We start from the raw sequence: 24,996 nt of genomic DNA, 5'->3' as shown, positions 1-24,996 counted from the left end.
CTCTTCCTAGTGATAGAAGGATCTCCTACCATTTTGTTCTGGAATTCGTCAAACCATTTTTAACAACAAAATCATAATCTACCTCAACCTTAGCCTGGCTGCTTATTTGAGAGAAATCTAATTAGCTGTTACTCGTATATATTACTGATGTACTTTACTGAGTCATGCCCAGATTTATTAATATACATTAACAGAATCTATTGAGGATGAATGGACATTAGATGAAACAGGTGGGCCTTTATAAAGCCGGGTTCCATTCATTAAGGACTTTATAGAAGATAATCAGCACCTTCGTTGGTCCCAGAAGTCCACCAATAAGCACTGTTACATTATTGCCTATGCCACTGCATTTTGAATCAGCTACAGTTTGTGAATGGCCTTCAAAAAAAAACTCTATTGCAGTAGTCCATGCATGAGGTCAGCAAAGGGTAGTTCTATAAGATGAAACTGTGCAAAGGCCTTTCCACCACAGCTGCCAAGTACTCCTCAAGCAGGAACTATAAGTCCAAAAAAAAAAAACCCCAACAGTACACTATTTCCAAATGCAGAAGTGTAACCCCATTCAAAACTAACAGAATGACAAGAGTTGGAAGGGTCCTTAGAGGTCTTTAATTAATTAATTAAATTAAATTAAATTAATTAAATTTATATGCCGCCCCTCTCTGAAGACTCAGGGCGGCTCACAATACATTTTAAAAAATCATTATAAAAAACATTGAAAAATTAAAAACATTAAAAACTCATTCACGCCATTCATGGCCGGATCTCGCCAGATCACAAGAGCGAGATCAACGGCCCCAGGCCTGCCAGAAAAGCCAGGTCTTCACCGCTTTTCAGAAGGCCAATAGGGTGGGGATGGTCCGGACCTCAGGAGGTAACCAGAGGGCTGGGGCAGCCACAGAGAAGGCCCTCCCCCGCGGGCCCGCCAGCCAGCATTGTTTAGCTGATGGGACCCGGAGGAGACCAACTCTATGGGATCTTACCGGTCGCTGGGAGTTATGCGGCAGAAGGAGGTCTCGAAGACAACCTGGCCCTGAGCCATGTAGAACTTCCTGTCCAACTCCCTGTTCAGTCAGGAAACCCTATACCATTTCAGGCAAGTGGTTGTCCTATCTCTTCTTAAAAACCTCCAGTGTTGGAGCACCCACAACTTTTGGAGTCAATTTGTTCCACTGATTAATTGTTCTAACTGTCAGGAAATTTCTCATTAATTCTTGATTGCTTCTCTCCTTGATTAGTTTCCATCCATTGCTTCTTGTCCTGCCTTCAGGTGCTTTGTGCCAACTCCTCAAATATTGGAACTAGAGGTTGAAAGGCTCCAGTTCCAAGTGGTCCAAATATCTAAAGCCATTTGATCTTACTAGAGTCAAATTTGAATCTATTCTTCTTACTTAGACACACACACACCTGAATATTTCAGCATATTGGCAACATCTGACCCCAAATCAATGGATGAAGGCTAGCAAATACCAACTCCATTAACAAAGCCAAAACTACTGCATGAACTATTATATAAACTTGCCTCAAGCATCCAAAATCATGTTTCCATCACCTTGCCAATATTTCTTTCAGGTACCTGTTCCCCTCTGTTAACCAACCAGGAGCTTGGGATCAAATGAAAGTTGCCACCAAAAGTTGTAGGTGCTCCAACCCTGGGAGTTTTTAAGAAGAGACTGGACAACCATTTGTCTGAAATGGCATTGGGTTTCCTACCTGAGCAGGGGATTGGACTAGAAGACCTCCCAGTCTACTCTTTCTATTATTTACTCTCAGTATCATTTTAAATTCTAAAAATAATTCCCTTGACTAAGTAAATGCTAGTTTGAATGGCAATCAGTAGGCAGCAGTGATTACTACCCCATCTATTTTGGGGTCCTGAAATGAAAAGCAAAGGAGTCAAAACAAATTTGTTTCATTGATTTCAAAAAAAAAAGTAATTTTACCTAGATTTTAATTTTCTCTTTTGGTGTATAAACTATCAAAAACTGAAATATAATTGGCATTTCATTAGAAATCTTTTTAAAGTGTATTCAGTTTCTCACAACTATACTTGTATTGGCAAAACTGTTTTGCCTGATATGAGTTTTCACATTACAGGAATTGCTGAAGAGCAGATAAAACATTTATAACATGTTTTTCCCTCTTTCTCTCTGCCTTACCCCACTCCATGGATACCGGTGATGAAATAATTTCATACTGATTTTTCTAAAACCTAAAATACACCTAGACATTTCCAAACAGTGAATCTTTTTGAAAAACACTACACTCTAGGCCTTTGACCTCTTCAAATATTACAGCTGAATCCTTCACACCTCAATCAAGGTTGTAGTGTAATTTTCCTATACTTGGCTTTCCTTTGATGAGGGCATCCTTATATCTTTATTACAATTGCTTCCACTAGATTAAATTTTCCTTTAAGTTATTTGACTGTGCAATGATCCATTTATCATTTTAAGCTAATTATAATGGTAATCAAATTCCATGCTTCGGAGAATAGGTAGACAATCTTATTTCACATTGGTGAAGAATATTGTAACTGGTTATGCCTTTAGTCTCCTAAAGGGGTCACTCAAATTAGATATAGGTTAACATCCCTAAAATTGGAAGAATTTAACAATTCACTTCTTCTTTCAAGGTATTCTGATTTCAGTCTTATTTATTTAATTTTTCCTGATTATTTTTTTGTCAAGGCAGTGCTGATAGCTCTCGCTTCCTATTTGCCCCACAATAATTCTAACATCTGGAATGGAATTCCAGGCAACTAGACAGAAATGTGATGAAAAGAACTTTTCCAATACAAAAATAAATATTCCACCCCAAATAAGTAAGTTCCAACAACATTAAAAGGAACAAAGGACAGAAAAAACACATACAGATATGTATCTGCCTGAGCATCCCCACAGTCCAATATATCTCTTTATTGAGGTTGTTACAAAAGGCAACTCTTAACTAATTTCTCCTGAAACCCAAGAAGAAAGATCTCCATAAAGAGGAAATTCCAAAGCATAGAGGCAACCACTGAAAATACTTTATTTCCTAGGTCATATGATGAAAAGCCGATTTAATCAGAATTGGTGTTATTCTATGTTAGTGAGACAACTCTATTGAGTTTATTTGTCAATTAGGGCAAGAAAAAAAGGTTCCCCATTAATTTTTATTTATTTATTTATTTTACTTTACTTTACTTACACTACCCAAGATCTATGGCAGTATAAAAAGATTCATGGCAGCGCAGAATTAAAATCAACGAATACAATAAATCTGTAAATGAACATATCAAAACTAATAAATCCCTATTTAACACTACAATTTATTATTCTATTAATATCCTACTTTCAAATTGGCAAATATTCAAAACAATTAACAAAGAACTTTAAAAACCCCAATTCAGTCTGTCATATTGCAAAATTTGGGAGATATTTTCAAAACAAAGATTCAGAATATCTATAATTATGTAGATTACTTAATTTGTCAAGCTAATTAAAATTCACATCATTAACTAGTCTAAAATTTCTTCAGTCAAATCATGCTTATAATGATTGGGAAAAGATTGTAATAATACCACACGTGTTTTGAATGCTGAATATCATAGGTCTGACACCCATAAAAAAGGTTCTTCTCTAAAAACCTAGAGAATATTTCTTAGTTTGAGTCATTAACTACATTCATCATATCACCCTAAATCAGCTCAGGCACCATACTTTTTTTTCTTTCTCCGTGTAATTGGGAAGAAAAGACCAGAAGATTTGCTTTTGTTTAATTACTGTGTGAGGTATCATCTCAGTAACAAACTGTGATTAACACCACAGTCAGTTACAAAAAGCCATAAATGTGGCTTCAGAAGCTGCTTCAATGAAACCAGTGGTAAACTGAGATTGATTAAAAGAGAAAGCAAAGACTTCTAAACTCTTATTCATCCATATTTGTGAAATGGGAAACTGAAGGCTGCAAAGCTCAATTCCTACACCTCGTTTTAAATGACGACTTTACAACAGAATCGAATGTGATCATTATAAAACCTGCTCGCTGCTCTTAATTTCCAAAAATAAATATCTAAATTTCAAAGTTTAGAATTCCAACATCAAAATTTTGAAAATGCTTCTATAGTTATAATATGTGCAAAGAATTTAATAAAATCATGCTGATATTACCCTTTCTGACAAGGCAGTGTAACACAAGTACATTTAAGGGATCTATATGAGGTCACTAGAAATGTGTCCCTCTACCCATTTCCAAAAACAGAAAAAACAAATCTCACAAGCCTATGTTTCCTAGCGTCTTCAGCATAAACATTTAGTTTACATATTTGCATGTCATTCTGTCAAATTCCTGACAGATATAAAATACGTGCACAATATGTGAACTCAAACAGCTGTTCCTCAGAAGAACATATTGTGTCTGAAATAATTCTTTGTAAATCTTCATTTCTTTCAGCAGTGATTAAATTCATATTTTCCAACATCTATCTAATATTTAATCAAAATTAAGTTATAGAAATAATTCAAGCTTCACAAACAATTGACTATTGTTTATATTTATAGATACAAAATTCTAGCAAGTTGCTGTGGGAAACAATTTATATTTCCCACAGAAACTTGCTAGAATTTTATATCTATTCTCTAGAAACAGTCTAGTCCAGGGGTCAGCAACCTGTGGCTCTGGAGCCGCATGTGGCTCTTTCACCTCTCTGCTGCAGCTCCCTGTCACTCAAAATATGTGTCACAACTGCCAATGTGCGATACCCACTGGCATGTGATTTATTGAGCTTTTTGACCCCCGGTAGACCAACCATGGATAAATCCAAGAAAAGAAAAGTTTCAGAAGAAAACAAAACATTTAATTCAACTACATATGCTAGTTTTGTGGCTGCTCAGGAAATAGTCAGGCATGGGAAGGGTTTTGTGGCCCCCAGCGTTTTCTTTTCTGTGGGAAACAGGTCCAAATGGCTCTTTGAGTGTTTAAGGTTGCAGACCCCTGGTGTAGTCTTAGGGCTAAATTCAAAGAGGCGAGAACACTGCTCTCTAATATGTCTCCTAAAACAGCCACTCAAAGAAATTATAAATCTTTTTTATGTAAGTAAATTATAAGGATTAATAGAGGCACATTACTACCTTTTCATTGCATGTATTCATGTCTAGACAGTAACCCAAACCTATTAAAATCTGTTCCAAAATAAGACCCATTTTAAAGACATTTCAACTATAGGGGACCACACTATACCACAAATCTCAGTCATAACAATAAAAGTTACTCCTGAGCAGAGTGTAAAAGATCAATAGATATATTTTTACATTAGAAAATACCAAATACTGTGACACAGAATGATGTGGTAAAACTTTTTCTTCCAGGAAAAAACACATACTCCAATCACAAATTATGGCAATAGTGAAAAATCACAAAATTTGCTTGGGTTAGCAATGATTGCATTATTCTACTTATTTATTTTTTGAAAGAAAATTTATACGGATGCCCAACTCACTCTCTTTGACTCCGGGTGGCTTACAAAAATAAACTATACTTTCAATTATTTTAGTTTTTAAAAATAGCAAAAGGGAATTAACTGCAACAATAATTACCTATCAATTTGAATACTTTTTTTAAAAAAAAATTGATTTATATGCCGCCCTTCTCCAGAGACTCAGGGCGGTTTACAATGCGTTAAGCAATAGCCTTCATACTTTTGTATATTTTTACCTACCTCAGAAAGACTGAGTCAACCTTGAGCCTGGTGAGATTCAAACTTACACAATTGCAGACAGCTGGTGTTAATCACAATGCTATCAGTCTGCTGAGCCACCAGGCCCGTTATATACTTAGAATACTTAGAATTATTGTGCATCAATTTTATGTGCAAAAATGAAAAAAAAATACAAGTGAGATATTTGATAATTATGAATGTACTACTTTCAGACTAGGTTTACAAAAATTCTGGAAAGCTGAAACACCAGCCTTGTACATGAGAGTCCTGAACTTTTATCTACAGAATTTGAAATACAGCTATAATATTGAAATATAGCTATATATGGCAATACTTAGATCCGGAAGAAATGCTGTTATTAAGGAGCAATAAACATTTATTTTTCATTGCCATATCTTATTCCAGAATGCAGCTATACGAGCTATCATGGGTGCATCTAGATATACCCACATTACACCAATTTTCCGCGAGCTGCACTGGCTCCCTATTGGTCTCTGGGTACAATTCAAGGTATTGGTTATTACCTTTAAAGCCCTACATGGCTCAGGGCCAGGTTATCTTTGAGACCGCCTTCTACCACATAGCTCCCAACGACTGGTAAAATCCCACAGAGTTGGTCTCCTCCGGGTCCCGTCAGCTAAACAATGCCGGCTGGCGAGCCCGCAGGGGAGGGCCTTCTCTGTGGCTGCCCCAGCTCTCTGGAACCAGTTACCTCCTGAGGTCCTGACCACCCCCACCCTATTGGCCTTCCAAAAAGTGGTGAAGACCTGGCTTTTCTGGCAGGCCTGGGGCCGGTGATCTCACTGTTGCGATCTTGTGAGATCCGGCCATGAATGGTGTGAATGGGTTTTAATATTTTAATGTTTAAATGTTTTTATAATGATTTTTTAAATGCATTGTAAGCCGCCCTGAGTCTCCGGAGAAAGGCGGCAATAAATTGAACTAAATAAATAAATAAATAAATAAATAAATAAATAAATAAATAAATAAATAAATAAATAAATAAATAAATATTAATTGCCTCAGAGCATTAAAAATTACTACTATTTTTTTTTTAATATAGATATGGTTCCTTGATTTGAGCTAATTGGCTTTTTTATGAATTTGGGGTTCAGATTTGGGCTTACTTTAAAATCCCTAAATGACTTGAGATCAGGGTATTTAAGGACTGCTTTCTTCCATATACTTTTCTTTATATGCTACAGATCCCACTGCTTTGCGATGCAACCATGACAAATAATTACTAATAACCAAGTTCCTCCTGCAGTTAGCATCCATCTGATAGAAATATATTTCCTGCTGATATTAGATAGGTTAGATGTCAGCATTTTATTTATCCTAGCATTTGGATAAATTTAGCTGTTTAGAAATAAACAGATTGTCTTGATGCATTACTTTAATAATGTTTCCTTGATGGCTCATGTTTTAACACATTTCGTAATTTTGTGATTCTGCTGCTGCAGAATCTGCTGCTGCTGCTGCATAATTTTTAATTACAAGTTCCGGATTTGTTCATGCAACACTGCAACATTTGAAGGATTGGGATTGGAATTTGCAAGATTGTCTCTCAATCTGGGAGACAATCCAGGGATTTTATGATGTTTTTTATCAGAAGTGAAGGGGGATCATTTTTGACCTGTTAGATATCAACAACCTAAGTTTTCCCTCTGGTCCGCTTTTGAGCAGGACAAATACTCAAACGTGATTGGCTGGTTTCCCTGACAGCTCCCTATAAAAGGGCTAGCTGCTGGATTGTAGATAGTTGCTGAATAAAGAGCTGTTGTCTGAAGCCTATCTCCTGTCTCTTCAATCTACCTTCTTAACACTGGCAATGAATGTGGGATCTTGAAGGAGTACTGAAGACCAAAAAGAGCTGACAACGAGACCAGCCAGGCAGCAAAAGCGAATGGCGGCCATCCTGCACGCCAAATTCAAATACAAGGAATTGCAGCAAACATATCTGCGCTCCACCCACCTACACTGTTTGATCCATTGAAGGAGAGGGGCACTTAGATGACTAGATTTGAGTGTTTCATGGAAGCGAACAATCTGGGTTGTTGGATAACCGGAAAAGAGTGCTGTTCCTGAGCCACTGCAGGCATGACGTATTCGACACAGCTGAATCTTTGTCTGAGCCAATGCCAGTACAATCTGTACTGTGGCAAGTGCTGCAAAATTCACTAAAGACCCATTATGCTCCAGCACCATCTAAAACAGTGAATTATTATGAATTCAGGCACCGCATGCAGCAGGATGGCGAATCCATCAACCAATATGTCCTTGCACTTCGAAAAGCCGCTGCCCACTGCGAATTTAGAAACTTGAATAACATTTTGATAGATCAGATCATTTGTGGTGTAAAAGATCTCCAACTGCAATGGTGACTTTTAGCCAAAACAAATCTGACCTTGCAGGCTGCATTGGATGAGGCAAGGGCGACCAAGTCGTCCAACAGAGCAGCTGAATCACTTCAGAAGCTGACAGCCACAATACATAAAGGCCACTATCAGGACGAGGAATCTGAAGGAAGTGAGGACGAGGTCTATCGCACTGATAGAAAGAGACCCACAGACCAGGAGAATAAAAGGCAACCATGTGTCAGCTGCGGGGGCATCCTGCTGTCAGCACCCTAGAGCATCCTGCTGTTACAGGGATGCCATCTGCTGCAGATGTGATAGAAAAGGGCATTTGGCAAGAGTTTGCCAAGCAAACTTGCCCACCAATCACCGAGCCGCCTCAGACGTTCCTAAATTGGAGGCCCCAAAACCACCTAAGCAGGAAACGTGGAAGCCAAGGTGCAAAACTGTCAATACAAGAGCGCCTGAAACAAATTACCAAATGAGAATAGGGCAGGCGAGCACCCGCTGCAGGAAGAAATTACATGTCACTGTGCGAATTGAAGAGTCGCCCTGTGACATGGAAATTGACACTGGGTCATCAGTAACAATCATTTCCTGGCAAGTATTGAAGGCTGCAGTTCCGAGGATCCAGAAAAAGCAACTAGATCGCCAACAATTGCGGCTCAGCTACCTGAGATTTCCCTGGTACAACTACCAGGGAAATTGAATCCCTGTAATCAGCTGCGGAACCTTCAATGTTCAGTTCAACAAATTCCAGGGAGACCTGTCCTTAATGGTTGTTGGTGGAGACCTCCTGAACCTTCTCGGTTTGGACTAGTTCAAGTCCTTTAAACTAGGAGTCAGGCATCAAAGTCATTGACAGCTTGTGGGCCGATGACCTGATTTGGAAGTTCCAAGATATGTTTAACCCAGAATTCGGCAAGTATGTGGACACTCCCATTTTGTTTAGTTTAGACCCAAGTGTAGCGCCCATCTGATTAAAGCCCCGGAGGGTTCCTTTTGCCCTCAAACCCAGGATAGACAAGGAATTAGATAAACTTATCTGGCAGAGCATACTTGAGCCAGTTGACCACGCCAAGTGGGAAACCCCAATTGTTACCCCAGTCAAGAGTGATGGTTCTGTGCGCATTTGAGCTGACTGCAAGTGTACTTTAAACAAGGCACTTCAGCAGAGTGCATATCCAGTATCCATAGTCCAGCACCTCTTGCATTCCCTTGGGCTGGGGAGAATTTTCGCCAAATTAGACCTTATGCAGGTTTACCAGCAGTGCCTGTAGATGGCGCTACTGTGTAGGCTCAAACTACTGTAACGCTCAGGGGGGCGTTCTAATGTCACCGTTTACAATTTGGCATTAGCATTGCCCCGGGACTTTTCCAGAGTGTAATGGAAAGGCTATTGCAGAAAATTTATGGGTTAGCGCCATACTTTGATGATGTTTTAATTACTGCTGGTGACGAACAGCAACTACACTCACATTTGAGGGAGGTGCTGTCAAAATTTAGGTCTGCAGGGCTCCAAGCCAAGGGCAACAAATGCCAGATCGGAGTCCCCGAAGTAGAGTTCCTGGGTTACAAAATCAATGGGGAAGGCATCCATCCTACCCAAAGCAAAGTCAGAGCAATTCAGGAAGCCCCCACTCCACGGAACCGGACTGAATTGCAAGCCTTCCTGGGCTTGCTCAATTACTTCAGCGTTTTCCTGAAAAATAACGCCACAGTTGCTGAACCGCTCCACAAGCTGCTGGCTAAGAAGAGCCTTTGGGTCTGGGGGTGCAAAGAAACCACCGCTTTTTCAGCAGTAAAATGCCTCCTTTCTGCTGACAGTTTTTTAATCCAGTATAATGACACCCTACCATTGGTACTAGTTTGTGATGCCTCTCCTTTCGGTGTGGGGGCTGTGCTTAGCCACTGATTCCCTAATGGGACCGAGGCCCCAGTCACCTACTTTTCCAGGACACTATCCAATGCAGAGAGAAACTATAGCCAGCTGGACAGGGAAGTGCTGAATGCGGTGGCCGGGGTCAAGTGGTTTCACAAATACTTGTTTGGGAGGGATTTTGAATTGGTTATGGACCACAAACCTTTTTTGGGCCTCTTGGCAGGAGACCATCCCACACCAGTGGCTTTGTCACCCCGTTTTATGAGGTGGTCCATTTTCTTGTCAGCTTCCTGCTATAAGCTGCTTCACCAGCCCGGCAAGACTTTGGGACATGCCAATGCCCTCAGCAGATGTCCCCTGCCAGATTTATTGGATGAGCCAACTCTGGACATTCCCATCCTCCTCACTGACTGCCTGGACTCTGGCCTCGTGACTTCTGCTGCTGTGGCCATGCACTCAGCTAAGAATGCTACATTCAAAATGCTTTTGAACTGGGTATGGAGGGGATGGCCAAAAGGCCCATTTGGTGCAGAGTTTAAGCCATTTGAGGCTCAACAACATGAGATATTGGTGCAGGGGGTTGTTTACTATGGGAGACCGGGTAATCATACCTCCAAGTCTAAGGTATTCTATACTAAAAACATTGCATGAGGGACATCCGGGGATTGTCTGGGTGAAAGCCCTAGCCCGAAGTTTGTGTGGTGGCCCAAATATGGACCAGGAAATAAAAGAATGGTAGCCAGGTGTCAGCCTTGTAAAGAGTCACGGCCCTCTCCCTCTAGGACACCCATCCAAGAGTGGGATCACCCTAGAGCCCCCTGGTCTAGGGTTCACATCGATTTTGCTGGGCCCTTTCATGGCCAAACCTTCTTAGTAGTCGTGGATGCCTACTCCAAGTGACTGGAGATCATCCTGATGGGCACCACTACCGTTGACGCAGTAATCAAGGTGCTCAATAAACTATTTGCCACTCACGGTGTGCCTGATGTCCTCGTATCGGACAACCGCCCACAATTTACTGCCACCCAATTTAAAGGTTTCCAGGCAGAACTAGGGATACACCATGACCTCACAGCACCCTTTCATCTGGCCAGTAATGAGCAGGCTGAAAGGATGTTAAGGTATGCCAAGGAGGCATTGGGCAGGTTGGCACCAGGAGATTGGCAAGAGTGGGTAGACAAATTCCTCCTGTACCAACACATAACATCCAGTGTGGCCACAGGAAGAAGCCTGGGTCGCCGGCTTCGATCGGTCTTAGACCACCTTCACCCAAATTATGCCCCTGAAACAACAACAGAAATGCAAAACCGCACCAGGTCCTTTAGCATTGGGGACCTGGTTCACTCACAAAACTTTGCCAAAGGACCCCTATGGCTACCTGGCAAAATAGAAAAGCTAACAGGGCCCAAGTCATATATGGCATAGGGCCTAGCTATCTTCGAGACCGCCTGCTGCTACTGACGACCTTCCAGCGACCCGTGCGCTCCCACAGAGAGGGCCTCCTCAGGGTGCCATCAGCCAAACAATGTAGGCTGGTGACCCCCGGGGGAGAGCCTTCTCTGTGGGGGCACCTACCCTCTGGAATCAGCTGCCCCCAGAGATAAGGAGAATCCAAGACCTCAGTGCCTTCCGCCGTGCCCTTAAAACCCATTTTTTCCAGCAAGCCGGGATGGCTTAGGAAGAAATTTTTTAAAATTTTTAAATGTTTAATTGGTTTGTGGTTTTTTAAATTTTGGGCCAAATTTATATAGATTTTAATTGTTTTTAATATTTGTATTTCATGTTTTTAATTCTGGCTGTGCACCGCCCTGAGTCCTCAGGGAGAAGGGCGGTATATAAATTGAAAAATAAAATAAAATAAAAATAAATATAGTTAGGCTTAATGACGGGCGCCAATGGAGGCAGCACATAGATCAATTACGTAGCCATCTCAGTCAAACTAAAGAAAACTTAGAAATTGAACAACAGGAATTTAACTCTAATCCCTTCAGCAGACTCAAGCCCGATGGAACCGGAGAACGCACCTGAAGAACCAGGAATCCAGCAACACACCTCCCATGAACTGGTTCCCATAGAATCCAAGGCCCCGCTTGAAAGTTTCCAGGACTTTCCATGGGCAGAACAAGAGGCAGCAGCAGGCACAACCTCTCAGCCCGCTACCGCCACGCTAACTGAGCCATGCAGGTCAAGTAGATCTAGCAAACGCCCCACCTATCAGCATTACTATGTATGTAGAGTGAATTACTCCAACTAGAAGGGGACGGGTGTTAGATATTGACAGCCTAAGTTTTTCCTCTGGTCCGCTGTTTGAGTGGGAAAAATACTCAAACATGATTGCCTGGTTTCCCTGAAGCTTCCTATAAAAGGGCTATCTGTCAGAGCGGCTGGCTGCCAGATTGTAGATAGTTGCTGAATAAAGAGTTGTTGTCTGAAGCCTGTCTTCAGTCTCTTCAATCTATCTAAACATAATCCATGTCTTATTTTAAAGAATTAGGGTAGAAATAGTAGAGGAGGTCTTTTGGGAGGCAAATCATTGCCATCATCATTATAAAATGCACCTTCTAGCTTAAAGTTTTGTATCACTGCAATTCAGCTATATTGTAACTTAATTTCAGTGGTGTGATTTAGACAATGCTGCGAAGTTGTATATGCTCTATAGGTTGAGAAGTCTATGTGGTTCTCCTATATTGTTTTCTTATTCTAAATGGAATAATAAAGTTGTTTTCTAACTTGGGCAGTCTGATTCTACGTCTAGAATTTAGACAAATAAAATCTGTTCACAGAAACATCATAGAACCTATAAAATTCTTCCACTCTAAACTCAACGAACTACTCAAAAACCACTTAAATTGTCAAAAATCCAGGCAGCATGCTACTTACCTTTACAAACACGGCAGCACTGATTTTCCGGGAGTACATAGTCTTTTTCTGAACAGTTCAATGGAGGACAGGTCTCTGTTACTTTTATTAAAATTCCATTCTGGAAATAAACAATGATTATAATTGATAAAAATGAAAGTGACAGAGTCGGCTCATACTTCTTTTTATATTTTATAGCTAGTTATAGTTATATAGCATGAATGTTATTTACCAACAACATTGCAAACTGTCAGACACATTTCATAAGTTAAATACATTTCACACAAATAACCAAAGAATAACCAAAAAGTTATTCTACTTTGACATTTGTATTCACAAATAAAACAGCATTGACACAGCATTCCCATTAAAAACAGCATTATTCTTAAATTAAAGAGTGCATAGCTTATTATATTTTCTATATTCCATTTAACTATTTTCATGAATCAGTCTCCTATTATTTGTTGATTATGATCCTAATGGCTTTTATTATTATTATTTATTTCATTTATTACTGAAATGGTCTTAGTCCTAAATTTGAGCTTCAATCTATGACTTCATTTTAATCTATTGCAAAATTCAGAATCTAGAAATTTGGCATTCTTCAATCTATACAGTTCATGCATACATTTTATTATATGAGTCACAAACCAATCATTAGTCTTCCTTTAGTGGCTTCTACCTATCTTGTTCAGTCCAATAGGAAGTGTATGTTGGGTTTTGTCAATTAAAGAAGATAGTTTGTGGGGTCTAGGAAGCTTGTCTTCTTGTCCTGGCACCTGATCTCCAGAAAACCTTATCACCTGAGATCAAATTAGTCCTAACCCTGCTGGTCATCCATAAAATGCTGAAGACCTGCTATTCGCCCAGTCATGCGAAATGAGTGAAGCCCATATGGTTGATATTGTTTGGTGATTTTCTATATTCCAAGCTGTCATTTTTCTTGGATGTTGTGTTGAGTGTTTAATTAGCTATAATATTGTTTTTACTTTGAAATGTTATTTATCACCTAGAGTTGCTTTGGTGAGAAGGGGGACTATATAAATGTAAAAAAAAAATATATCAGTAAATACAACAATGGAACTCTGTACACACTACAAAAAATGCAAAAAAAAAACCCCAATGCCCATAATGCAATGTCTACTTTTTAAAAGCTGAAATGAAAAAAGACAGCCTTTTTCTATTGATTCAGGGATCTTAAATGTTAGCATTTCTTTCAGACTGTATTCTAAAAAGAATTAATTCAGAGCATGAATGTTACCCATTTTTGCAACTCTGATCTCCTTTAAAGTATGGGTCTTTCCAGGGAACATGCAGCAGATGTAGAGGACAGATACACAATCTCAGAAAAAGACAAAACGAATCTGAAGTGCTGCAGAATCCTTTGAAATATAGCTATCTCTTTAAGACATGACCAGGCAACTAGAAAAACAGTAACACTTGGAAGCCAAAATCTGTTTCTCATTTTGATCAGCTTGTTCATAATGAAGCATTTGTGTCACTAATAGTATAATTCATGTAATTCTGTTCATTATGGCTATGAATTCCATCCATATCTCTGCACAAACGATCTATTTTTGCAAATGTCTAAGTATTTTCAATTATTTTAGCACAAAGACAATAAGCCGAAGTTTTATTTTTAAAAGTTTAAAACTGAAAACACTTCAAACTGAAAGGCTAACTAGGATTCATTAGATTCCATTTATTTTGCAAACAAAAAGAGGATAACGAAAGGAAAATTATTCAGTTAGAGAGAAAATTTTACATATTTTTGGCCTCATGTGGTCTAAAATATTAAAAATAAAAATAAACCAGAAAGTCCTAAAATCTAATTCTGTAAAACATTAAAGAATGCGATATAAATTATGTCAAACCAAGTTTGCATCAAGCAGCCAACAGGAATTTGGTGAAATATAAATTAATGTAATGAATAATTATTTCATGATATATTTATTGTCTAATATATAAATAATATAATAAACGCTAAACATAATGGTTACATTTTTCTGAAAAGACTAATCAATGCTCCATAATTAAGAGAAGTTCAATACTTGGGTTGAAATGTGTCTGGCCCCAAACCATCATTGGCATACTGCCCAGGGGTGAAATGTAAAATTTATTACTACCGATTCTGTGGTCGTGGCTTGGTGGTGGTGGGGATAATGTGACTGGGTGGGTGTGGCCAACTTTTAAAAAAAAAGTTTCAAAGCATTTTTTCTGCAAATGCAAAAAAATGCTTTGAAAAGGCTCTGCCGATCAGGCAATACAGCTGGGATCGTCAGAGCCTTTTCAAAGCATTTTTTTAACCACCTCTTCCGCTGAAGAGGTTGCAGAAAAACATGCTTTAAAAGTCTCTCTGATGATCCCAACTGAGTTGCCTGATCGTCAGAGAGACTTACAAAGCATTTTTTTCTGCAACCTCTTCAGCGGAAGAGGTGGTTTAAAAAATGCTTTGAAAAGGCTCTGCTGATCAGGCAACACAGCTGAGATCATCAGAGAGACTTAAAGCATTTTTTTCTGCAACCTCTTCCGGGGTAGAGGTGGTTAAAAATGCTTTCAAAAAGCTCTGACGATCCCAGCTGTGTTGCCTGATCAGCAGAGCCTTTTCAAAGCATTTTTTTAACCACTTCTTCCCTGGAAGAGGTTGCAGAAAAAAAATACTTTGAAAAGTCTCTGACAATCCCAGCTGAGCTGCATGATCATCAGAGGCTTTTTTTTTTTTTTTTTACTTTTAAAAGCATTTTTTCGGCGGAAGAAGTTGTAGAAAAAATGCTCTTAAAAGTTAAAAAAAAAATCCTCTGATGATTGTGCGGCTCAGCTGGGCATGGTGGGGGGGGGGGCCGCAGGGATTTTTGCTACCGGTTCTCTGAACCACCCGCCGCCATCGCTATCGGATCGGGTGATCCGGTCCGAACCAGGAGCATTTCACCCCTGATACTGCCTCTTGAAGACTTGTGCATATGTATGTTCTTTATTTATTTCATCATTAGTTCACAGTTTCTTAATCATTTATATTTCCCTGTATATTCTCCAACTGTGTTCTAAATTTCTTTTAATTATGGAATATACAGCCAGGAAAGCAGAGGATATATTCCAATCCACTATTATAGTCTCTGCTTAAATGTTTACAGTCAAGCAGAGTCCATCTTCTCCAGCAAATGATAGTCCTAAGGCCATCTGTTCCAATGTTGAACAGCTTTTGCCATAAGGACATTTTTCCTGTTGTCCAATCAAAATCTACTTTCTTGTAATTAAAACCCACTCTCTTTTCTCCTGGAACAACTCTGAACAATTCCATCCTGAACTCTACATGCAGCTCTTCAGATATTTGTAGACAACTACTGTATCTTCTCATCACTAAATTAAACATGCCTGAAGCCTCCAACCATTTTAGGTTTCTCAAATATTGTTACATATTTGATATGACTATTCCAATTTTATATTTGCAAAATTTGGAAATGATTTTTTTTTCAGATGCTTTGTTATAACTAACATAATATGGATTAGTGTGTTCAGCGCAATGTGTAAACACTGAAATCAATGAAGCAGATTAGATATAAAGAATGAACCCATCTGGGCTCAGTTCAATTTTGGGCTGAATAATCAAGCTATTCCCCTCAAAGTTCAGGTGAGTAGCTCAATTTATGTCACTCCAACTCCAAATTCAATTATCTTATTACATTCTTGATGATAAGACTTTCAAAAGAAAAACAATTCATTGAGCTTTCACATCCCTACAGGACTCAGAAATATTAAATGAATTCTGACTTAAGCTGGAGAAAAATTCAGCTGGGGCAAAAAGATGATAAATGAACTTCCTGAAGTCAGCAGTATTGCTAGCATAACAATCAGGTATATATTATAGTGTACGCATACAATGGGAAAGCCAAGGGAAATCATTAAACCATAAAAAAGCGGAAGTTAGAATATTTTGGACATGTGATGCGACACCCAGAAAAATACAGTATACTTCACTTAATCCTCCAAGGAAAGATTGAAGGGAAATGAGGTCCAGGCAGAAAAAGAACATCATGGCTTCAAAATCTAAGGGACTAGTTTGGATAAAACTCAACAGCACTTATTCATGTGGCTGTTGATAAAAATAAGATCGCCAACATCCAATGATGGATATGGTTCAAGAAGAAGAAGACACATACAATATGTTATGCACACTGTCATGTAGAAGTGAAGGCAGGTAACAAACATGCATGCAGCACAAACTAACAATAGATGAGCATATATTTTGTATTTGGAAAATCAGGAGAATTCCTATAACTATGTTTTTTATTATGCAATGCTATACAACCCAAACTGCACAGTTCGATAGATCAGGGCAACCTCTAATAGAAAAGGCTAATGGCAATCCTAAACTTTTTTTTAGTGTGAGTATATATATATATATATGAGCCACGACCAAGGACCAGAAGCCAGACCGCAGCTGCATCATTAGCCACTTTAAACCCCTCCAATCCATACATGAAGCAGACTGACACCCACCATGAAGAGCTCGCATGGCCACAAACACGAAGCCAAACAACAACAACGCAGCTCACCAGCTCAAATCCCCCTGCAACTCAGACTAAGCTGAGCACAACCAAGCCCCCACCCAAACAGAACACACCCCCAGCCAATCAGAGCACAACCAACCCCCAATCCAATCAGAGCACAGCCAAGCCCCTAATCAATCAGTACACACCTCCACCCAATCAGAACACAGCCAAGTTCCCACCCAATCAGCTCACACCCCCACTAGCAGTTAAAAGGAAGAGACAGCTGCGATCTCACATTGCTCCTGGAAGCACGAAGCCGAGAACACCAGCCTGAAGATGACGAATGAGACTTCGTCGAAATGTCGCCAAGACACTTCCAATTTTACGTGGGAGAAGACCCGAATAACCAAAGACCTACATACAAACACCCGCGAAAACCTGAGAAAACATGCACTGGGGGACAAATGAAGCCCCTGACTTTCCTATGCTCCCTGGAATATTCTCATGGACATCTATGAAGATCAACAGACAACCTGGAAGAAACAGCAAAACATGTGTTCCATGGCAGCTCATGTGGATGAACCCTTGTTTGGCTCTGGGAATGAGAAAGCCTCCCTAAGGACAGAAGAATGAACCTGATTTGGTCAGTGGCATGAAATGTTAAAAGGTTGGGCCCTCACTATATCTTTTTTCCCCCTGTTATCGATCATGAAACAACAGCAGGAACAGAATAGAGAGCATAGTTGAGTGCCTGAAATTTACAGAATTACAGAGGTACAGAAAAGAGTCTGAAAATGGTGGTTGTAAGATAGGTGCTGCAAATGGAATCTTAAATGTTGAAGAGAGGATTCCTTCATATATTCTGATAGGTATTTTGAAAACCAGAATGAATCTTTTAAAAACAATCATTTGCAATGTCAGAATCCTTCACCAATCTTGAAACACTAATAATGTCCTACAAGAAATTGTTGCCTTGAAAGTAGACATTGCAGAGTACAGCATACAAAAGCAGGACAAATGTACCATGATCTATTCCAGCTGTATTTCCCATACAAACAGCACTGATACTACCATGAAAAGAAACATTGTGTTAGCAGTGATTGGCTTATAGCCACTAAATGACAAAATAATCATGACCAAAATTGATGCCAAACCTTTCACTGTAGTAATATTATAGATTTGTAATCTGTAGTTTATTATCTCAATAGGAAATCACTCAAATCAAGAAGAGTTTTTATGAAACAATACAAGAAGCAGAGTCTATGAACGTAATTATTATGGGACATCTAAATGTGAAAGTAGGTTCAGAAAATATCTATCTGTAAAGTAAAAATGGTCTAAGGTATAAGAAATGACAGTGGCCAAGGAATTAGATAAGTGGTGGATTTCTACTGGTTCGCCCCGGTTCAGGCGAACCAGTAGTGACGGCGGCGGGAGGCTCTGCCCACCCACCCGAACATCATCACAGATGCTTTGTGCATGCGCAAAAAGTTCTGTGCATGCGCAGAAGCATCACACATGAGCAAAGCGAGCGCACGTGTGTGCACTCCTGATTCCGAACCGGTAGCAAAGATAAGTGGAACCCACTACTGATTTGATAATACTTAGAGGAGCCTAAATCTTTCTATTCTTTGAAAGGTTTGAACCGTTCCATACTTAGTTCCATGTTCCAGCAACTAGAAAGAAGATTATGTACTTGAAAAAAATTCAAAAGATGCAACAAGGAACCAAACGACTGTGTTATGATAAAAGATAGATTTAAGAATTCTATTAAGACATGTCTTGATATAAACATTTATTCCAACTACAACCTTGTTATATTAAATTCTGTATTTTATTTTAAAAACAAAGAACATCAGAGAACAAAATAGAACATTTCCAAGAAAAATTTGGAAATATGTACCGTGTTTCCCCGAAAATAAGACCCTGTTTTATATTTTTTTGAATCCTGAAATAAGCGGTCTTATTATCATGCGCTCAAAAGCCCGATTGGGCTTATTATCAGGGGATGTCTTATTTGGGGGGAAACAGGGTAAAAATACACTTTAAAGAAAAACATTGAAAATAGGTTTTACAATATTTTGAAGAAGATAATACAGACCAAACTGTTAGTGTGGAAAAACAGTCAATGTTATTCAGGCAGTGAATGCACTTAAAAAGTGCAGAAAGTAACTAACTAAAGGTAAGAAGCAAAACGAAGGAAGTTTGGATAATAGAAATTTTTTCAGCAATGATGGAAAAGAGGAAAAAAGTTTTTTTAAAAAAAACTATTTGCTAAAAGACTCTAAACAATCAATTTTTATTTCAATTCCTAGGAAAGCAAGAACTGAACACAGAATCCCATTAGTCTTATCAGACAAGCAGCAAAAAATGTTATTCAAAGTTAATTTCTTAAGAAATGCAGGATAGTTCAACAATGCCATAAGTGAAGTTCAGAGCACATTTATGAAATAGTACCACTAGGGAAGGCATTTTAAACCAGAAAACAAGAATCAAGATAGTTTTTTAAAAAACAAAAAGGCATCTCTTTATGCTTTGTCGATTACTGAAAAGCCTTTGATTCTGTTATTCATGAAATGTTGATCAAAACTTTGGAGCAAATTGGGATGGATGACAAAGACATTAGAATGATAATGAATCTGTACTGGGAGTAAACTTCTTCTTTTAAGACTGAAAGAGATTTTTCAAAAGACTTTTCAATCCAAAAAGGAATGCACCAAGAATGTATCCTATCACAGCTCCTTTTCAACATGTATACTGATGAAATATTTAATGAACCAAACACTGCACCAACTCTGTCAATAGGTACTATGAAAATAACGAATTTACGATAGGGATTATAATACAATGCTCCTGGCATAAAAAGCAGAGAACTTGCAGCTTCTAATTTATAAAACATAAACAAGTGAAAAGTATGGATTATAGTTTAATCAAAAAAAAAGTGATGATAATCTTGGAGAAAAAGAGCTCTCCAAAAATAGTGGTCAGTGATGCTCCCTTCTCAAAGCCAAGCATTCTGTCTATCTTGGACACTTAGTAACAGAACATGGAGAAAATGGTGAAATAAAAATGTGAATAGAAATTACCAAGAAAATGTTTTTAGACATGAAGAATATTCTGACTTCAAAGGAAACAGACTAAAAACTAAGGATAAGAGTAGCCAAATTCTATGTCTAATTAAGTCTCCTTTATAACTCTGAAACAAGGCAATATACAAAAAGGATAACAACAGGATGAAAACCTTCAAAATGCGGCTTTTAAGGCAAATCTTGAGAATCATTAAAAAAATCAAATCTCAAAGTTGTAGTAATGGCACAGGAAAAAGGACCCTCAGAAGACTATTAAACAAAGAAAATGGAGATATATGGATCATATATTTGGAATATTGCATCCATTTCTAGTTCCATACTGTTCCACACTTGGAATATTGCATCTAGTTCTGGTCACCACATTTTAAAAAGACATTGAGACTCTGGAAAGAATGCAGAGAAAAGCAACAAGGATGATTGGCTGGAAGTTAAAACATACAAAGAACAATTGCAGGAATTGGGTATGTCTAGCCTAGTGAAAAGATGATTAGGCAAGACATGATAGCAGTGTTCTAATATTTGAGGGGCTCCTACAAAGATGAGGGGTTCAACCTATGTTGCAAAGCATCAGAAGGCAAGACAAGAAATAATGGATAGAAACTATCCAAAGAGAGAAGCAGCCTATAACTAAGAAGGAATTTCCTAATGGTGAGATCAATCAATCAATCAATGGAATGGCTTGCCTTCAGAAGTTGTGGATGCTCCATCACTGGAGGCTTCCAAAAAGAAACTGGACAGCTATTTGTCTGAAATGGTCTTGCTCAACCAGGGGGTTGGACTAGAAGACCTCCAAGGTCCCTTCCAACTCTGGTATTCTGTGATTATATACTATAGGCAAGATGGGAAAAGCAAATAAATTAAACAAACAAACAAACACATTCAGGCACAACTCAGTACAATGGGCTCTCCTAGAATAAAAGAACCTCGAGACATCAAGAGATATTTGGAATAGCAATATGTATTATTGGACTGGCCTAAATTATGACGCGTGTTTAAGACTGGCAAATACAATGTGGAGTTATAGTTGTCAATCTCCTTCAAAAAGAAAATAGCTGAAATAACATACGAAAAATACAATGATGCGCTACATTGTAATGGGCTCCAGGAGAAGGGGACACGGTCTCCCCCATTGTGAAGCATGCTAAAATTAACTGTACTGTGCAAGGTGCTGTGAGAGCAGCGGGCAGGCTATGGAGGTGGCAACAGTAGGGGCGTCGGCTGCAGCCAGGCCGAGCAAGTGTCTCGCGGCAGAGACCAAGTTGTACATCTCCACAAGCAACCAAGGTGTGTGCAGCACCAACAAGGGCCAGAAAAAGTACAGGGGTATTTCCAGTGGTGAAATCCAGCAGGTTCTGACAGGTTCTGGAGAACCAGTAGTGGAAATTTTGAGCAGTTCGGAGAACTGGCAAATACTACCTCTGGCTGGTCCCAGAGTGTGGTAGGAATGGGAAATTTGCAGTATTCTTCCCCTGGAGTGGGATGGGAATGGAGATTTTGCAATATCCTTCCCCTGCCACACCCACCAAGCCACACCATGCCCATCAAGCCATGCCCATAGAACCGGTAGTAAAAAAAATTGGATTTCACTACTGAGTGCTTCGCTCCCGCTCTGGAATATGGAGTGAGTCTCCATTGCCCTCTGTCGCTCTTACTTTTTCAGGCCAGGCGAGGAGTGACTGGGAGGGAAGGGCAAGGGACATGGCCAGCCAGTGGTTGGTTCAGCTGACAAGGAGCCACAGCAGGGGGATGAAAGAGCCTCATTTATCTGGGCATTTGAAATGACTCTTGATTTAAATAAAATAAAAAGCACCAAAGAAGAAAAAAGAACAACATCAGCAAAAAAAAACCACCAACAACTCTTGCCTGTGAGAGAGAGAGAGAGAGAGAGAGAGAGAGGGAGGGAGGGAGGGAGGGAGGGAGGGAGGGAGAGAGAGATGAGAGAAAGCGACATGAAAGAGGGAGAAACAAGGAGAGAGAGAGAGAGACAGAGAGAGAGACAGAGAGAGAGACAGAGACAGAGAGAGATACCTCTTTCCCACAGAAAACACCAGCAGACACAAAACCTGGGTAAACATGGCTGGGGGGGATGTCATGTGACTAGGTGGGAGTGAGTGACATCATGTTGGCCATGCCCACCCAGGTTTTGTGGCTCCCAGTGATTTCTTTTCTGTGGGAAACGGGTCCAAATGGCTTTTTGAGTGTTTAAGGTTGCAGACCCCTGATATAGTGCTCTATAACTGCATCTCTTTCTAGGATATGCGCTGTCCAAAATCCAGCTCCGCTGTGTTTTAAAATAGAATGAAATGAAATAAATAATACACTCTGGTGCTTTATTCATTTCCACTTAGAAATCAATAAAACCATTTGCTCTAATCCAGAATAGTATGGATTAATTCTATTACAGTCATTACAAATGGCATTGATTTCTGTCTGCATTGTTAGTGCAGAAAGAGATAACCCTTTGGGGCTAGTAGACATATCTGGAATATTGAGTGCTTTGTGCAACTACTATCACACAGCAGTTGTCCAGGTGGTCATTTATCAAATACCACATGAACAAATGGCAAATGGCTAAAACTGACTACCATACCTGGCTCTCCAAGATGTTAGTATTGCTTTTATTTTTATTTTCCTGATCAAGAGGACACCTTTGCAAACAAAACGTTAGCCTATGGTTTTGTATGCATTATTATTATTATTTATTATTAGTATTAGTAGTAATATTAGTATTAGTAGTAGTATTAGTATTAGTAGTAGTATTATTAGTATTATCTCTTTCATGAAACTCAGTCAACTGAACATTTAAAAATGTGTCACAAATACAAGTGACTGGTACTAATGGGTTAATGCCACTAATGCAGTGTCCTAGATATAAAATATATTATATTCTGAGTAGCACAGTTTTTTGCAGTTCCACTGGTGTTATTGCAGGAAGCTGAATTTCTTGATGTATTTTGTAAAATTCTTGAACATGGTACCAAGTGCCCCAATGACAATAGGTATCACTATTACATGTTTCATCTATAGCCGTGTAGTTTCGATGGCCAGGTCGCAATATTTTGTGATTTTTTCCAGTTCTTTTTCTTCGACTCTGGCATCTCCTGGTATTACTACTACTACTACTATTACTACTACTACTACTACTACTACTACTACTATTATTATTATTATTATTATTATTATTATTATTATTATTATTATTATTATCCCTTTTTAAATATGTAAATTTTAATCTGTTTTTAAATTATTGGGGTATTTTAATTTGTCTGGGCCAAAAAGTTTAATTTGATTTTATCGGGTTTTTAAATTTTGTGTATTTATGTATTTTATTGTTGGCTGTTCACCGCCCTGAGTCCTTCGGGAGTAGGGCGGTATACAAATCAAATAAATAAATAAATAAAATAAATAAATAATAATAATAATAATAATAATAATAATAATAATAATAATAATAATAATAATTAACTTTATTCATTAAACATGAAACTCAGTCAACTGAACATTCAAAAATGCATCACAAATAACATTGACTTGTGCTACTGGTTGATATGGGTTGCTGCCAGTGTCCTAGGTATCAACCAAGTACCTTCTTAAGATGTACAATGTTCCAAGTAGGCAGTTTTTTGCAGCTCCGCTGGTGTTATTGCAGGAAGCTGCAATTTGTTGATGTATCTTATAAAATTCTTAGACATGGTACCAAGTGCCCCAATGACAATGGGTATCACTGTGGCATGTTTCATCTATAGCCGTGTAGTTTCGATGGCCAGGTCACGATATTTCATGATTTTTTCCAGTTCTTTTTCTTCGACTCTGGCATCTCCTGGTACTGCGATGTCAATAAATTGTATGTTTCGGTTTTCGACAACTGTGATATCTGGCGTGTTGTGTTCCAAGTGACAATCTGTCTGTATTCGAAAGTCCCACAAGATCTTCCCCTTCTCATTGTCTATAACTTTTTCCACTTTATGTTCCCATGACTTTCTGGATACAGGTAAATCATATTTTTTTACATAATGACCAGTGGATTAATTTAGCAACTCGGTCATGCCTAGCTTTGTAATCAGTTTGTGCGATTTTGCTGCACTCACATGTTAATACTCCTGGTATTACTACTACTACTATTACTATTATTGAAGGAAACTTTTATGGGTTAGATAGGATCTAAATGGATTCTTGTAAATGAACATGAAGGTGGTATCCTTTTACTTCATGCTAGATTCTGTTTTTTAAAGCAAGTTGTAAATCAAATTGAACTGAATTATTTGCATCTAAATAATAACGATCAGATCTGAAACAATATCTAAGCACAAAATATAGAAAGAATTGACTGTTTTCGAAAACATTAGTTTCTTAATTCTAAGGTTAGTTTCTTAATCATTTTAACTATTTTTAACTATTCTACATAAGGAAAAATAGAGCTTTCTTTTCTACTCCTTAATTAACACTACTCGTTTTTAGGTTTTATCTCTTTATTTCTAAATGTAAGTTAAATAAAAATATATTTATTTCGCTTTGATTAAAGTCATGCTTGGCTTACTATATTAGTCTTTCTTTGTCCCGGTTAAATCTTTTCTAAACCTATTGGATTAACTGAGAAAATAAGTTTTTCACTTAGAAAGTA

General features: G+C 38.6%; 1 protein-coding gene across 2 annotated transcripts in view; it reads right to left on the bottom strand.

The window, feature by feature from the left end:
* The window catches only part of NELL1 (neural EGFL like 1), a 564,211-nt gene that overhangs the window by 312,465 nt on the left and 226,750 nt on the right, over positions 1 to 24,996 (bottom strand). For both annotated transcript variants that reach the window (XM_034417254.3, XM_034417255.3), the window contains exon 11: positions 12,818 to 12,917. In XM_034417254.3, the coding sequence (XP_034273145.2) occupies positions 12,818 to 12,917 (100 nt within the window). The remainder of the gene's footprint in view (positions 1 to 12,817; positions 12,918 to 24,996) is intronic.

This window comes from Pantherophis guttatus, chromosome 1, assembly GCF_059756535.1.
Source record: "Pantherophis guttatus breed Tessera chromosome 1, ASM5975653v1, whole genome shotgun sequence".
Lineage (NCBI taxonomy): Eukaryota > Metazoa > Chordata > Lepidosauria > Squamata > Colubridae > Pantherophis > Pantherophis guttatus.
Note: the sequence above shows the minus strand (reverse complement) of the source record. Positions and strands in the feature narration are given on the sequence as shown.